General features: G+C 38.3%; 2 protein-coding genes across 3 annotated transcripts; one reads left to right on the forward strand and one right to left on the reverse strand.

The window, feature by feature from the left end:
* Nucleotides 1–1,471: 1,471 nt before the first annotated feature.
* Nucleotides 1,472–9,822, forward strand: LOC116729003 (V-set and immunoglobulin domain-containing protein 10-like 2). Its single transcript, XM_032577385.1, has 12 exons — nucleotides 1,472–1,730; nucleotides 2,335–2,718; nucleotides 3,862–4,137; nucleotides 4,802–5,077; nucleotides 5,556–5,840; nucleotides 5,931–6,188; nucleotides 6,275–6,565; nucleotides 6,746–7,099; nucleotides 7,684–7,806; nucleotides 7,909–7,933; nucleotides 8,026–8,126; nucleotides 9,165–9,822. Exons 1-12 carry the CDS (start codon nucleotides 1,661–1,663, stop codon nucleotides 9,311–9,313), a joined length of 2,592 nt encoding a protein of 863 aa, XP_032433276.1. The 5' UTR covers nucleotides 1,472–1,660; the 3' UTR covers nucleotides 9,314–9,822.
* On the reverse strand, nucleotides 9,622–15,114 carry chek1 (checkpoint kinase 1). Of its 2 annotated transcripts, none has more exons than XM_032577387.1 (14): nucleotides 14,980–15,114; nucleotides 14,729–14,794; nucleotides 14,363–14,462; nucleotides 14,174–14,282; nucleotides 13,781–13,845; nucleotides 13,634–13,703; nucleotides 13,366–13,554; nucleotides 12,491–12,595; nucleotides 11,674–11,757; nucleotides 11,334–11,400; nucleotides 11,082–11,250; nucleotides 10,846–10,977; nucleotides 10,628–10,729; nucleotides 9,622–9,944 (listed from the first exon to the last, which is right to left on the reverse strand). In XM_032577387.1, exons 2-14 carry the CDS (start codon nucleotides 14,791–14,793, stop codon nucleotides 9,849–9,851), a joined length of 1,353 nt encoding a protein of 450 aa, XP_032433278.1. In that variant the 5' UTR covers nucleotide 14,794; nucleotides 14,980–15,114; the 3' UTR covers nucleotides 9,622–9,848. The 2 variants fall into 2 exon arrangements, with proteins under 2 accessions (XP_032433278.1, XP_032433277.1); XM_032577386.1 differs by having other exon boundaries at nucleotides 14,348–14,462.
* Nucleotides 15,115–16,056: the final 942 nt, after the last annotated feature.

Here is a 16,056-nt window from a genome sequence, read left to right on the forward strand (position 1 = left end):
GGCTCCCACTTTGTTTCGGAGTGCACTTTTGAGAGCTGACAGCTCTCCATGGCCAAGCATTAGGTTACACAAGAGGACGTCCGCATCCATACTTTCCTGGCAGGTGCGCAAAGGCTCTTTAATAATCAGAGCCTGCTGACGGTGCCCTATACAAAGCTGAAAACAAAAGAGAGACAGAGCTTTTTATTCACTGTCCCCCAGACTCTGGAACTCACTTCCTTTGGAGAGGAGTCTTTGATTGTGTATTGCATAAATCTCTCACTCAACTTATTTTTTATTAAAGCAAAACAAAACTATATTAAAACATTTGAAAAATAAAAAAAATAATAAGTGTAAGACAGCATCTAACAGAAAGTTCAACAAATCCTAACTAAGGTAACATCAGTAGCTGCAAAAATAAATATTGTGCAGATGTACTAAGTCTATTTCCCCACAGTGTTCTGTCCTCAATTTGATTCCCTGCCTGAGCGTTAACGGGTTGTCTGTTCTTTTTTCAAACAGAGCTGCAAACTTTTAAACTTCATACATATTATCAACACTTTAATGAATTGGATCTAAATCTAAGAGAGAACTATTCAATGTCAGTGGCACTATCTCCCAGACATGTAATGTTCCTGGAGTGCAGATGTGAGTGTCAGGTGCTCAAAGGCAGGGTAAAGGTAAGAAGGACTGGGCAGGAAACACTCTGATGCATGCCAGGCCAGGCTGGACACTGTTTGCTAAAATGACTGAAAAACCAGGTTTGGTTTCGGGGCCTTTTCCTCATTAGGAAATTTTAATGTGACCATTTACTAGCTATTTGTAAAACATCATGTTTTTTTTTCCTTCACCTAGATAATTCTGCTTATCTAAATAATCTAAGCATTTAAAAAATATATTATGATAAACTTATGCCTTGGTTCATCTTCTTCAGCGGTGATAATGATAACGTGTTGCTTATGCAGTCTCACTGTAAATGTGTTACTTTACAAAACTATGCCCTTGGAACGTTTTTATATCTGTATTTTATTAAGATTTTGTGATGACAGGACAACACAAAGAAATGCTGACACGAGAAAAGGAAAGAAAACAACACATTGTGCAAATACTGTACATTCTGTTCTGATACCACTAAATAAAGTAATGTAATTAGTAAATTGTGAAACAATATAATATAATTGCTTACGCCGTTTTGCTCAGCATATGACTGTCCAGCAGGAAGAAATTCTCATGTTAGCGCCATTGTTAGAATAATTATGTTTTGTTATCATTCTTACATAAGTAAGATGTCAGATTTATATAATGCAGCCTTGACTTTGTCTTATTTAACATGCATGAGTGCATGCAGAAGGGTAACCCTATGAGTCAGTCCTACATAATGCAGGGGTCCAGTAACACAGTGTCATTCTAACCCCACAGAGAAGCACAGGGAACTAGAGAGAAAGGAAAAACACATCAATAATTGAATCTAAATCAGTCTCTTCCTACTCTCAGCCTAATGAAGTCAGTGCCTCCAACTGGACTCTTGAAGAAACCTGTGGATAAGAAACTGTGACTCAGACGGAGAGTCTCGGCGTTTGCAGGTTCTTTTTTGGAGTTTTTGGTTGTTGTTTTTTCAGTTTGTGCTCTACAGCATTTCTCGGAGTAAAGAAGCAGCGGGACTCAGGATCATCATGATACCATGGTGGCCAAACTGTTAGGGCTGGCCTTTCTTTATCTCACGACCGGTCCATTCACCTTCTCTGCACATGGTAAGGCTTGACGGTGTTTGAATTCAATTACAAACACTTTTTAAAATGACTTTTTGGCTCTTAAATATTTGATGATCCCTTTATGATCAATGTTATTTTGACATTTAATTGCATGATTTTTCTTTAGGTACCTACAAATAAAAGATATTCTTCTTATCACCTGTCAGTGTGCAGAATAATTGTAAAAATAGTTAAATACAAATAAAAACAAGAAATGTATCAGACGATTGCATCTTTTCCATTCCACTTCCACTGTATTTTGACCATAAATGCCACAAAAAAATCTTTTAAAAGCATCCCATTCCAGATTTCTTCCAACATAACTTGTACAATTAAATCATTACTTTTTCTCTGTTTTTGAGCTGTTATTTCCTCTATATTTGCTTTATAACAATTAAACATGACCATCATTTCAGAGAAATAGGAAATTTGAAAAGGTAAAGCATTTTTCCAAGTTGGATTTGAAAATAAAGTGAGACAGCATTGACAACACTTGTTCTGGAATCTTGTAAGCCTCTCCTGAAACTTGCAGTGTAATCAAACCTGCAGCATAACACCAGCAGGGCACATGACACCGCCGTCTTTCTCCATGACCCTTTTGCAGGCACGTCAGTGTATCCTGTCCCAACTTCATCTGTAAAGATCAATCCAAACTGGGAGGTGGTCTACCAGGACACTGACGTTTATGGGGTGGTGGGCAAAGCCGTGATCCTGGAGTGTGGCACCAGCGTGCCTGACATCTACATATGGAGCTTCACCAAGCCCGGCACTGACGCCATCAAAGCAGTGGTGTATAATCTGGGGAAAGGGCCGAGGATCCAGCAGTTTGCTGAAACACTTGGACACTTGACCATCATCTCAAACAGTGCAGCAGTGAGCATTGAGAAACTGCCTCTGGCTGCTCATGGCCTGTTCACCTGCCAGGCCTTCTACAATATCGACAAGGAGCCTGTAGTCTACTATTACTACGTTCACCTCAATGTCAGAGGTAAGACTCTCAACTCAAATTACGTTTCTTCGTCAAGCAGGGTGTACGTAACAGGCTCAGCTTTTCTTGTGTACTTTGACACTTCTTCTGATAACTGTAACCTTTTTGATCACCAAATCAGTGACCAACTATTTATAGTCAACAGTTGTCTTTTTTTAAATTTTTTAAAATAAAAATCAAGATGCAATATAGTTTTTAAAAATTGGTCTTCCATACTGTCTCGCTTTGGATGCCAAGTCATATATTTTTTAGTGTGCTTGTTTTTTTTTTTTTTGCTTTGCATCCTTACAGTAATGCGAAGCAAACAGGGCTGAAACAAAACCATTTTTCTTTTACAGGTTTTTCTTTTCTTTTGTCTAATGTTGCAGATCAAGCATTTCATTTCAGCGTTTCGGTGACGGACTGCTTTGTCCCCAGTTCTCCTTTTCCACTAAGCCTGATCTCCTCTATTAAAACTTTTTGAAACATCTACTTTAAGCGCTCAGTTTAGCCCATGACTGAGCATGCAAAATTACAAAGCACATGTTCTGAAAACATTTAAAGTTTCAAAAACTTTAAATTTTAATCTAATTTTCACTGTAGATGAAATTGGTCAATTCTTTGCAAAATTATTTCAGTTCAACATCGTTAGGGGGTTTTTGAGCATCAACTGCCTTATGAAGAGCAGCCTACACTTGTTTAATTGGATGTAAGTCCAGACTTTGACTAGGTCATTCCAAAACCTTGGAATGGTTTTGTGTCTTAGCCACTCGCAGGTGAACTCGCTGGTGTGGTTTGAAACATTGTCCTTATGCACAGACTAAGTTTGAAACTTAGCTATTTTGGGGATATATTTGTGAATTCATAAATAAATTGCCTGGCACCAAGCTCATTAAATCACTGTGCGATCTTAAAGGGGAAACACACAAAATCATAGATCAGGTCTAAGGTTTTAGACCAAAACAAGTCTGTCCATTATTTTTATAATCAACAGAATCAACAGTCATTCAGTTTACAAGTAGTCTTAAAGCTGGTATAGTATCATGCAAACAAAAGAGTCAGAATCCATTGAGTGGTTCAGTCATGCACTGCGGAAACACAACATAATAAAAATGATTATTAGCATAAAACTCTTATTTCTCTCTGTATTTTTCTTGAACGCAGTCCCCGTCAGTAAGCCGTATCTGTTGCTAAGCGATGTGTCTCCGGTGGAAGGCTCCACAATGTGGATGCGATGCAACCTGGAAAACGGGACCGGGCCAATCCAGTACGTATGGCAGCACGAAACCCACAGTGGCAACATCACGGTGGTGGCCCAGGGAAGCAGCAACCTCATCAACATAACGGACATCAACAGAAACCACACTGGCTGGTACCGCTGTGTGGCCACCAATGCCGTCAACAGTGAGAGCTCTAACCGCTTATGGCTGGACACCATCTGTGAGTGTAAAAAGTTTCTTTCATCATGTTTTATAATCTTTTAAAAAAGTGTTAGTGTATTTGCAAATTCACGATGAGTGTCTTCGACTTTGAGAAGAATACATACCCATTTATTTTCTGTTTTCAGAAATGAAAAAAAAAAAAAACATGGCTTTTTTTAATTCATCTCCCTTTGTTCTGACAAATAATCAATAAGTAGAGTCCACAAGTGTATAATTTCGTGTTAGTATAAGTCCAGTTTTTCTCTGAAGGTCTTTGTTCAAGAACCAAAACATTGTGTGAAGAGAAAGACGACACTAGAAACAACAACAAAAATATATAAAGTTCAATAATATCTCACAAAAAATATCCCAAGCATTAAACACGACACAGATCACAGTTTACCTTCTATATTCATGTGTTTATCTTATTACTTTGTCTCGTGTTTGTAATAAAACCTAAAATTTTGTTTAGTAAATTTGACCCTATTTTCTTTCTGAAGTGTTTTGATTTGGTGATGCTGATTGGCTGCTTTTCATCCAATTGAATGCAGCATAGAGTAGTAAAAGCTTTACTCCTTATAATACTAAGACATGTCTTCCCACCCCAAACTGATATATAGTATCAGTGCTTGGACCGTCTGGGCCTTTCATCTCTTACAGCCTTCCATGTTCTTTCTCTGTAGATGGTCCTGACATCCCCCGGATAGACGTGACTCCGTACAGTATAACAGAGCGGGGTTACTCAGCGTTGGAGAGAGAGACTGTTTCACTGATGTGTCAAGCCCCGTCCAATCCAGCCAGTCAGTACGTCTGGTTCTACAACAACTCCCAGGTCTACAGTGGGCCGCAGTACACCATCACCAAGATCCTTCGCATGCACACAGGAGACTACGCCTGCTTGGCCCAGAACACATACCTGAACACCCGCTCCAAAAAAACCATCAGCCTGACTGTCTACTGTGAGTGTGACCTCTGACCTCAGGCCCTGATATTACCGCTATTGCTCTTTTGTCTGTTCCAGAGTGCTTTCGCTGTCTTGGTACAATAAGGTGCAGAACTATAGATGGGGTCTTTCCTCTTTTGCCACATCAAGCTTTGTTTTTTTTGCTGTCTTTCTTTATTCTTAAATAATTCAGTATTTCATTTTCACTCATTCAGACATCAGATCAAACTCACACACCAACATAAATACACAAACAAGAGACAGGAAGTATTGCAGATCTATTCAGGAGTTGGACCTTCGGAGAGTTCGAAGGCACTTTGGCAGGTACCTTTTGTTGCAAGTACAGGTTGATCATAGAAGTGTTTACGTATGATTCACTCTACTCTTTAGTCAAGTGAAAAGATTCAAACCAAGCATTTTGAAGAATGTGTCCTGATGAATTTACCTCCACTTCGAACATCACTGCGTGGCCACTGTATGATCTATCCTTGCAGACCCTCCTGACGGTTCCCCCTCCTGCTCCGTGGAGGCCGCTCTGAATCACACTGCTCTGAAGCTGCTCTGCGTCTGGGCCGGGGGATTCCCCTCCCCGTCCTTGGACTGGACCGGAGATCTGGTGCAGGCAGGAAAAACCCAGGTGGACGCAGAACAACAAACTAATCTACAAAGTGGCACTGCCATCATTCTGCCCTCTGGGAGCGTGACCCCTAACAGCTTGTTCAGATGTGTGGGCTCCCATCCTGCTCTGAAACAAACTACAGAGTGCAACACACGGACATGTGAGTACACAAAGGTCAGAGCAGATGATGAAAAAAAGTGTTTTTGTGTTGTCATTCCATATTTTATTTCCATACTACTCCTCCTTACAGACATTCCTCCTGCAGAACCGGTGTGTTTTGCCTACGTCACAAACACTCAGCAATACCTGATGCTGTCCTGCTCCTGGGATGGAGGGGCCCCAAAGGCCCTAGTGTGGTGGGAGGGACCAGGGGGCCAAAGCAAAGGAGGACAAGAAAACTCCAACATCCTGATCCTCCGTTATGGGACGGCCCGAAGTGGGAAACCGTACACCTGCTACGCTAAACACCCACTTCTGGTGGAAGCAAAGAGTTGTAGGCTCACACTGGGTCAGTCCTAACGATCACTGTACAAAACAGTAAACAGCAGACGCGATTTTTGTTTTTAAAAATTACTTAATATCTTTCATTTTTAGAGGCCCCGGTGTTGTTGACGCAGCGCAGAGTCATCTCTGTGTACGAGGGGAGTGACGTTCAGCTCACCTGCAATCTGAGAGCCAATTACCTTCCAGCCAATGACATCACCTGGTTCAACAACCAGGGCGTGGATGTCCGAGACACGTCGAAGTACATGCTGCTGCAAACGTCTGCCTGGGCCAACCTGACTGTGAGAGAAACCGATGAGATGCAGGACAGCGGAGAGTACAGATGCTCCACTTCAAACGCAGTGGGAGGCGCTGAGATCAACGTCACTCTGGTGGTCAAGAGTAAGAATCAGATTTAGTTTTTCTTTCCAAGCCCTTAGAAGAAGTTAAGAGAAGTAACTTTTCATATTCGGTTCAATAAAGTTTAAATTCTTATTGAAATTTTTTGACTGTTAAATGTCAGAAAGTAAAATATAGACATTATACACTAGTTCATATCTTTTTGTTTTGTTGTTGTGTCAGGATACCCCATGCCACCCAATGCAACCCTGATCAGAGCGACGTACAACAGCCGACAGCGTAACGAGGTGGAGCTGGAGTGGCAGGTCGACGGTACGGAGGAGACTGGAGGATGGACTGGTTTCCATGTGGAGCACCAGTTGGTGTCTGAGCGACCAAACAAGAGACGGAGCAGCAATATTTCACAGCTGCAGCTGGAGAGGATTGCCTCCCAAGACTGGTACCGTACCATCATCCAGGATCCAGGCAGCAGGAGTCACACAGTTCGAGGACTGACTCCGACCGTTACCTACCAGTTCCGCATAACACCCATCAACCACCGCACCATCGGACACCCGTCTCCAACAAAAACTCCAGGTACAGCAAGTGTACTCTTAAAAGACAATAATACAAGCAAGATTTAAACACAGTAGAAAAAGGCAGATCAAGTAGACCAATATGTGTTAAAAGGACCAGATGATATTTTAAATCTCCAGCTATCAGTGTTTTGTTGTGATTGCTGCTGATTACTGTGTTAAAGGTCTAATTTTCTTTTTCTTTTTATCCTCTTAGGTGAAAGACACACACAACAAAAACGCAAATGCACACATCAACACATACCTGACACTGACATTCACCCATCTTCTCTCTGTTTCCATTTCCTTCCTCTCTAAACTTTCTAAAAACTGACCCCATTTAGATTCTTCTTATAAAACACTTGATTTGTCAAAATAAGTAGATTATACATGTTGTAGAAATTTTTACTGGGCTAACTAGAGGATTTAGACTGGAGTAAGATTTACATTTCCCAGATTTGCAATAGTTTGCAGCACAAACTGGTTTAGAACCACTTCAAATTCTTACACAACGTATTTGTCAGGAAGAACTATTTTCTTGTTTTGTTTTTTTTTTCCATTTCAGAGGTGTACTATTTTGCAATCTGTAACTGTGGTCTCTTGCAGCGGAACCACGCAACAGCATGTACCCCGCTGTGATCGGAGCAGCGATAGGCGGGATGCTCTTCGCAGCCATTCTCACAGTCCTGCTGCTCATGTACATAATCCGCAACCGCAACAACAACCCCAGTGAGTCCTAGAAAGTGGAATCACAATTTAGCAAAGGCAGCATGTGATAATAAAGTCACTTAAAAAATTTTATGCATTAATGTTGTATTTTTGTTCCCCCAGGACTGCATGACATGCTGTTTGGCATGTGAGTATCTGGGTATTGATGTTCGTTTATCCATATGAGGCTCATTTCCCAAATAAATAATCCATGTCTGTTTCCTGTTTGTTTATTTCTAGGCAGCACAGCCAGTCCAGAGAGAACATTAATTTTCCAGAGGATGAAATGGTCAGAGGGTCAGATGGAGGGATAGAGGACATTGGGGGATTATCAACTGCAGGCAAGTCAACCTTGCCTCAAAAACTGTTTCTTCTTTTCTTCTGTTTGTATCATTAACATAACATTTTGCAATTTTAAGAATCAACAGTTTATTTGAAAACCTTTCCACCTACACTGTTTCATACAATTTGGAATTGGCAGCCTTTAACCTTTAAACTAAAACCATTCTGAAAAAATCAGATGTTGTATTGGTCAGATATTGTATATCTAATCAACATATTCAACCCAACAGTGGAAAAACAGGTTACACTGTAAAAACACAAAATCTCAGCAAGTATTTTTGGTCTATTTCTAGTGAAAAACATCCTAATGTGCTTGAAAAAATACATCTTTACAGCAAGATATATTAGCTTGTTTTATGTCTTGTCTATAGTTCCTTAATATTGACTTAAAAAATAATGGTTTCATTGGCAGATTATTTGCCTTACAAAATGGGAAAAAAAAAGTCTTATAAGTGAAATAATTTCCCAATGGAACTAGCACTTTATTTAAAATCAATATTAAGGAACTATTTACTAAAGACAAGCTCATATATCTTACTGAGAAGTTGGAGGTTTGTTTAAATTAAAATTTACTATGATATTTGCACTAGAACCTTGACCAAAAGTACTTGGTAAGATTTTGGGTTTTTACAGTGTAGATTAACAGTTCAGTTAATTTCCATAGAAAATCAAAATACAGTCTGACCTGGACTACACACACATTTTGCTCCTCCTGCTATTTTCAAACTAGAAAAGTTTGCTGAAGCATATATATATATATATATATATATATATATATATATACACATCGCAAACTCCACATACATTATAGTGTGTTCAGATTAAATATTTACTTTAATGACCACATTAAAACCCAAAGACTGATGTTTTTTTTTTTTAATTTTGCTTTACATCATAACTTTTATAATGTAAAGCACTTTGAACTGTCTTTTTGCTGAAATGTGCTACACAAATAAACCTGATTGATCAATTGAACTTTGAGTGCATATAACCCTCTCGTTTACTGGAAGTTGAACCTTGATGTTGATCTCTTTCAGGCCCAGCCGTTTCTATACCCAGGGCATCCTCGCCCCTCACCGCCTCACCCAGGAGTGCCACTCCCACCCCCACCAGTCAAGCCCCTCCCTCTGGAGACGACAACGAGCCAGTGAGCGTCACAATCACAGTCAAGGCTGCAGAATCCTAGAGTAAATAAACCAGCTGTAGTTTACACTGGAGCTCTTGCTGTAAATAGCGTCATGCACATCGATTTGTCTGATTTATCTAACAAAACATTTTGATGTTGGTTTTAAAAGGTCAGGCGCTGCAAAAATGAGCTAGACGGTCAATTTGCTATGTATAATATGTACATGTTAAGTGTTTTTTTTAGCTTTTCGCCTTAGCAGGCATCCGTCTTCATTACACATTAACCTCAAATTCTTTCAGATTTGCATAGAGGATAGTAATACGCATTTGTGTATCAATTAAAATATAAGATTTTTTCATTATCACAGATCATTTAGCAAACAAGATCTTTATTAATTTATTCAGCTTTGAACATTAACATAGCAAAAACAACCAGAACACTTCAGTCTTTATGAATGGCAAATTGTAGAAAACTATGTGATCTATAAAGTCTTGATCTTTCAAGTGTATAAAAAAACAAGTGTTAACAACAAGAACATGTAAATATATACAGTTTGTCTCTAAAGTCCATGACAGCGTGCGTTTTTCTCTGTTTATTATGTGATGGGGAGTGAAATCTTCTGGGTGCAGACCACATCTCCGAGCTTCTGCTTTATCTTCACAAAGAGTCGCTTGAACTCCAATCCGTCGCCCTGAAAAGGCAAAGTCATTTCAGCGTTTCAGAGCAACGCAAACAAGAACTCCCAAAATGCATCTGATGCATTCTCTTAAGCGATTAAGCAATATTTGTACAAATAGGCAACAACTGGTTACAAACTCTGAGTTGCAGGATTAACTCGCTCTGGTGCATCTCAAATTCTTCCTTCCACAAGATAAATACAATTTTAAAGATAAAGAAAGTTTTCATCTTATATTTTCTTGCACGTTTATGTGTTTTTTGGGGGGTCATATGTGATATATTGACACAATTCAGCACATAGTTGTAAAATGGAAGGACATTTATGCATGGCTATCAGTCTCATTCCAAATCAAAACACTGAAAAATTGATAGAAGTAAAAAGAAAATTTTTCCTCAACACATAAAACTACGTGTGTTAGTGTATCACGTAAAATCCCAATAAAACAGACTGAAGTTGTGGTTTTAATGTGATCAAATGAGGAAAGCCTTCAATAATCTGACTACTTTTACAAGCTACTTTAAATATGTGCTTCATTTTCAAAACTTTTGTTGCTGCTTCTGCACTTTCTCTGTATTTTCTGTGGTTTCCAAGCCCATTTCGCTTTGCACGTTCAAGGTTTTAGAAGAAAACAAACTGAATGCTCTTTCACATGGAAAACCACATTCAGGCGTCAAATCTGAAACGCAACCGCTTACCTTAGACAGTCTGAAATCCAGCAACACTCGCTGATTCATCTCCAGTAAAAAGACCTTGAAGATTAGCTTGTTGTTACGTTTGTCCAGAGTGCTCACAGTGACCTGAAGAGAAGGGAGAACTTTATGAAGATAAAAACACGGCAGCTCCAGTTAGAGGAGGCCAGTGTGAAGGCAGTCCTTAATTACCATCCACTTAAAAAAAAAAAAAAAGTGTTTACCTGTTGCGTGCAGGTGAGTTTGAAGACAAGTGCCATGCCGTCACAGACGTCTTTCAGGGCAGATAAGGAGTCGTCGGCGTTCACGTTGGTAAAGAAGCGAGTCATTCTTCGGACTAATCTTTGCCACAGCGACTATTAACAGGAAGAAACACATCAACTTCATCAACAAAGTATTAAAGAAATGTGAATTTTGTTCATTTTTAACACATTTGCAATATTTTCTGAATGCGCCGTACCTGACTGGCTCCCGGCGTGCCCAACAGCTGACTGCCCAGCAACATGTGCTCCGGTTTAGTCGGCTGGGAGAAGCTGACCTGCCCTTCGGCCAGGCCGATCAACAACATGGATTCCCATCCACCTGGAGCAAAGTCAGGCTGAGAGCTGGAAAACTGCATCCTGTCATCACTACACACACACGGAAAGATCATAAATAAATAGTATTTCGGCTAAATCTGTATGCAAACATCACTTTGTTCCAAGGCTTGGACCTGCTTGTCCGGGATTTAAGCTCCAACTCCGTTCGAAGAACTTTGTTGGATCCTGATCTCTGACAACCTAGAGAACAAAAGACAGAAATCAGCCCTGTGAATATTAACCCATTAAGATGAATTAAAATAACATCTGAAAATAACTGAAACCATTTTCTTCTTTAGAGAGAGTAAATAAAACCAAATGAAGAAGTTAAACTTGCTCTAATTGTATAATAATTTGGCTTCATCTTTATGTCTATTAACATAAAACACAAGGAATTATTTGCTCTTTTTAAAAAAATGATGCTGATCTAATGCTACATGAAGCCTGAAAGGTAAAAGTTTGAATCAGACTTGCCTTGAGTAAACCAGCGATCCTTCTGTATGTCTGCGATAACGATTCTTGAATCAGGATGGGGCTGCAGCAATTTGGACAGCAAACCTAAGAAAATTTACCGAAAAAACAAGAATTTAACCTGCAGATTTTAAAACATTTTTGAATACAAAACATTTGATGAGTAAAATCTTTATCTTTTAGACCAACTTATACAAGCTTTACTTCAAAAACCATAAAATGCAGACTCAACTAAACCTGGAACTGATTATTGTTTTGTAAATCAAGATTCTGTGAAGCAGTTTATGCTCCGGTTTGGCTTTATTTTGTTTTTAAAAAATGTGTTTGTGCCTGAACCAGAACCTGAGGCTGCATTTTTTCTACAGGTCTGAAACCAAACTGATCAATGAGCTGGGCAAAAAGTCAAATCGTGATATAAATAAACATAGAAGACATCATTAAAAAAAAAATTAAAACATACTTTATATTTCAGCTATTTGAAATATAACATTTTAATGTATGGAATGTGGAATAAAGTCTACAAACTCTTATTTTTTGACAGTTATTCAGATTTAAAATTGATTATCAAGCTTTTCAACATTAAATGAGAAAATTGCATAATTTAGAAATACAATACTTTCTGCCATTACTAAACAAAACAAAAATTTTTTTTAAATTTAATTACTGAAGAAACGATGACTTTATAAGTGATTTCGACCTGTGTCTTTACAGAATATGAATAAATAAAGCTAAGTACATTTTAGTAGGAAAAATATTGCAATCCATGTCCGATGCAGTGTATTTTTTTCCCCCAGAATATAGTTGTAAGTCTGAGTCTTACTAAGAGGCATCGGCTGGATTTTCTTCCAGGGAGGTAGGTAAGTCTTCTTCTGGAGCCAGTCTGAGTATTCCTGGCAGCTCTCGGTGGGCTGATCCCAGGGCAGTTCTGGTGAAGAAAAACAAACATGTTGACCAAAGGTTTCTGTACCTCAGCAAGAAGTCACGGGAAATCCTCCAGAAAATAAAAATCCAGATAATTTCCATGTCGTCACTTTTGTTTCACATTAAAAAAGTGACAAACCCTGATAAATAAAGCTGACAACTTTATTTTTACTTGTTTATTTATTTCAAACATATTTTAAAAAACAAGAGAACAAGCAATCAGTAGGACAGAGAAAAACATGTGAATACATAACCAAGAGCAAAATAATTTGTTTACTACTTCTTTTCTGTTTGAAAAGGAGTAGGAAGAAGTGACCACTTATTCTATCCTACCCCTTATCTCAATTTAATGGAATATATTACTTACTGACTCAATAATTATCAAAAATGTGTAATTTAAGTCATGCTATATTATTCATGTGCCTGTTTAATATATTATATTACATAATATAATATGCCCATAATAACTTATATTGCATAGACAAGATAGCTATAAGCTAATTCTCATGAGACAGGAAAATGTACGGATAATACTAATAGTAGTAATGACAATTGTAAATAACAATCTCACATAGAGCTAAGGTTCACTGTACAATGTGAGTAACACAGCTTTATATTTATTTATTTTTAATCAAACAATTGATTTAGCCACCTTTCAAGGTGTCTAAATGTATCTGGCTATGATGACTGTGGGTAAACTACAAAACTTGAGGAATCAATAATTTCCCAAAAACTGAAAGTCCCTACAGTCCAAATGCACCGTTTGTGTCTCACCTCCTGCCAGCATTGCACTCAGAACGATCCCACAGGCCCAGACATCTGCAGGCTGAGCTTTGTACTCCTGCTGGCCGAGAAGCTCTGGAGCAACGTAGGGGAGCGTTCCACAGAGTCGATTCAGAAGGCGCTCCCGCCCTTTGAAACGAAACATGGTGGCCAGACCGAAATCTGTCAGCTTCAAGTTGTCTAAGAGGAAAGAAAACACCTCATGATGTATGAATATATTAAACATGAACTCCAATTTGTACACATTTTATTTCCTCACCTTTGTCATCCAGCAAAATATTCTCTGGCTTTATATCTCGGTGGGTGATGCCAAGGTTGTGAAGGTACTCCTGTGAAAACAAAGCAAGAACAAAACCTTTAAAACAAGTGTAGATTTTTCAAACTTTTACAGTCTGAATTTACTCACCACAGCGGCTATTAGCTGCTTGAAAAACCTATTAGCGTCTTTCTCTGGCATCCCCACATCAGGCTCTAGAACAACAGAACGAACCCCAAAAAGGCTTAAAACACTGCGAATAAAAATTATATGCAAGATGAACTTGTATTTAATACATTTTATTGGGATTTTATGTGATAAAACAACACAACAAAGTGCATAAATATGAAGTAAAAGGTAAAGTAAGACAATATGTTGCTGCAGCACACATTTGTCTGTAGAATCCATATAAAATACATTAAAGTTTATGGATGAAATGTGAACATTTTCAAGAGATCTTAGCACTTTCACGAAGGGCTGTAGATGCAAATTTATACTGAGAATAAATGTCACAAAAACATTGTGCAACAACTTGTCCATTACCAATGCGGTCGAACAGCTCTCCTCCGGTGCAGTACTCCAGAAAAAGATAAACAGTCGGTCCTTCCTTTCGATGACCAAAGAACCTCACGATGCTGGGGTGGGTGAGCATCTGACAGAGCACAAGTGTTAAAATGTGTAGATTGTGAGGCTTAAAGTGCAAAATAAGCAGCCTACCTTATGGATGCACACCTCCTTTTTGACATTGTCTGCACACTCCTTAGCCTGAGAAGTGTCAATCACCTTCACCGCCACTGCCTCTTCGGTCTGTCTGTTCACCAGTAACCTCACTCTGACACAATCAGTAAAACAAAAATTGTGGTTAAATTATGAGGCACATGACAATGTTTTAAATAAATGAAAACAAGTGTGGAAAAACAAAATTGTGGACCATGCATAAATGTATTGCAGTTTTTACTGATATGCATAAAAAATGATTCAGAGACAATGCAAACATCTATATTTCAGAGTACAAAATTTAACACATGATTTGCATTTTCGAGTGGACAAATATGCCCAATCTAAAAAGTAACAATATTTATAACAACCCATTCTTACTCTCCATAAGCTCCTTCTCCCAGAGTCTGGACGACATCCCAGTCCTGCACAAAAGGGATCGCCATGCTGTGACGCAGACAGAAACACATTTTTATAACATATCAAACAAGGACTCCGCGTCTCATTAACAACTGCGCATTTGAAACACGTCATTCCTAAAGTCTAGACACGCAAGGAAGGACGCGAGATGTTAAATGTCACCGTTCATTTAAAGAAAAAGGTGATTTAAATATCTGTACATTTCATCGTACCTGAACGGCCTTCAGCTGCAGTTTTCGCACAAGGCGGTTCGCGAAAGACTAAAATAACCTTGTCATGTGTCAGCGGTGGAAGCTTTAAAAAATCCTGGCGAAAAATTGGCGCCTTGTTGTTTTACTGGACGCAACTTCCGCAAAGCTTCGTCATTTCCGCTAGAGCAACATTGTTCTGTGCGCTGTTGCCCTCTGTCGCAATAAAATAAAATAAAATAAAATAAAATAAAATAAAATAAAATAAAATAAAATAAAATTAAATTAAATTAAATTAAATTAAATTAAATTAAATTATAAATGTATCATTTTCGCAAACTGACAAAATACGTTTATGAAGGGAAGATTAACTACATTGCACTAATTAATCATCCTTCTCAAATAATATTTGGTTAGAATGAAAAACAAACACCAACGCAAGTAATGGTAATAGTTTTTTAAAAGCCGATTTAAACCGTCTCATAACTCGGGTTACATGGGATCTAGAGATTTCTCCACAAGATGGCGCTGGAGAAAAATCATACAAGTCAAAAAGAAAATATTGAGGAAAAATCTATGCATAAAAATTAAGCCTGTGACTGAAAAATCTTATTCATTAAATTCAAAAATATATTTTATTTTCCCTGTATTTCCAGCGTCCAGGCTTTAGACATTTTTTTTGACAATAAAATATCAACATAAAAAGATGAGGCTCTTTCTGAGAAGACATAAGGGTACAGTGCTGTTCATACGTGTGTTGGCCTAAATCAACAAGTTAATCAACAAACTTCACTCAAATGTGCCTTCGTTTTTGGGAAATGATGAGGCAAATGTTTGTACTTTATCTCTGTTTCACAATGACTTTGTTTTTTTTGTGCAACATGTGACCCTGTGCGTGGATAAACACAGTGGGGAAACCAGAATTTTAAAGAGAAAGGAAAAGGTTATGGCCTAATTTAGAGTGGTTCCAGAAAATTAAGGAGAAAACCCATAAGAAAGCATGATTATTCCTAGTTTTCTAAGCCATCTCGTTTTTTTTAGTTTTTTTTACGAGTTATCCTTTCTTTCTTCTTCTTCTTCGTATTTGGGCAGACATTTTAA

Source organism: Xiphophorus hellerii, chromosome 11 (genome assembly GCF_003331165.1).
Source record: "Xiphophorus hellerii strain 12219 chromosome 11, Xiphophorus_hellerii-4.1, whole genome shotgun sequence".
NCBI classification, from domain to species: domain Eukaryota; kingdom Metazoa; phylum Chordata; class Actinopteri; order Cyprinodontiformes; family Poeciliidae; genus Xiphophorus; species Xiphophorus hellerii.

What these genes read in the sequence shown, in the direction of transcription:
- LOC116729003 (XM_032577385.1), top strand. Translation starts at nt 1,661, where the DNA reads ATGGTGGCCAAACTGTTAGGGCTGGCCTTTCTTTATCTCACGACCGGT. An exon ending in AGAGTGCAACACACGGACAT is followed by an intron (nt 5,841 to 5,930) that starts GTGAGTACACAA and finishes TCCTCCTTACAG; the next exon opens with ACATTCCTCCTGCAGAACCG. An exon ending in GTCTCCAACAAAAACTCCAG is followed by an intron (nt 7,100 to 7,683) that starts GTACAGCAAGTG and finishes GGTCTCTTGCAG; the next exon opens with CGGAACCACGCAACAGCATG.
- chek1 (XM_032577386.1), bottom strand. Translation starts at nt 14,793, where the DNA reads ATGGCGATCCCTTTTGTGCAGGACTGGGATGTCGTCCAGACTCTGGGA. An exon ending in GCACGCCGGGAGCCAGTCAG is followed by an intron (nt 10,978 to 11,081) that starts GTACGGCGCATT and finishes TCCTGTTAATAG; the next exon opens with TCGCTGTGGCAAAGATTAGT. An exon ending in TGGATTTCAGACTGTCTAAG is followed by an intron (nt 9,945 to 10,627) that starts GTAAGCGGTTGC and finishes TTGCCTTTTCAG; the next exon opens with GGCGACGGATTGGAGTTCAA.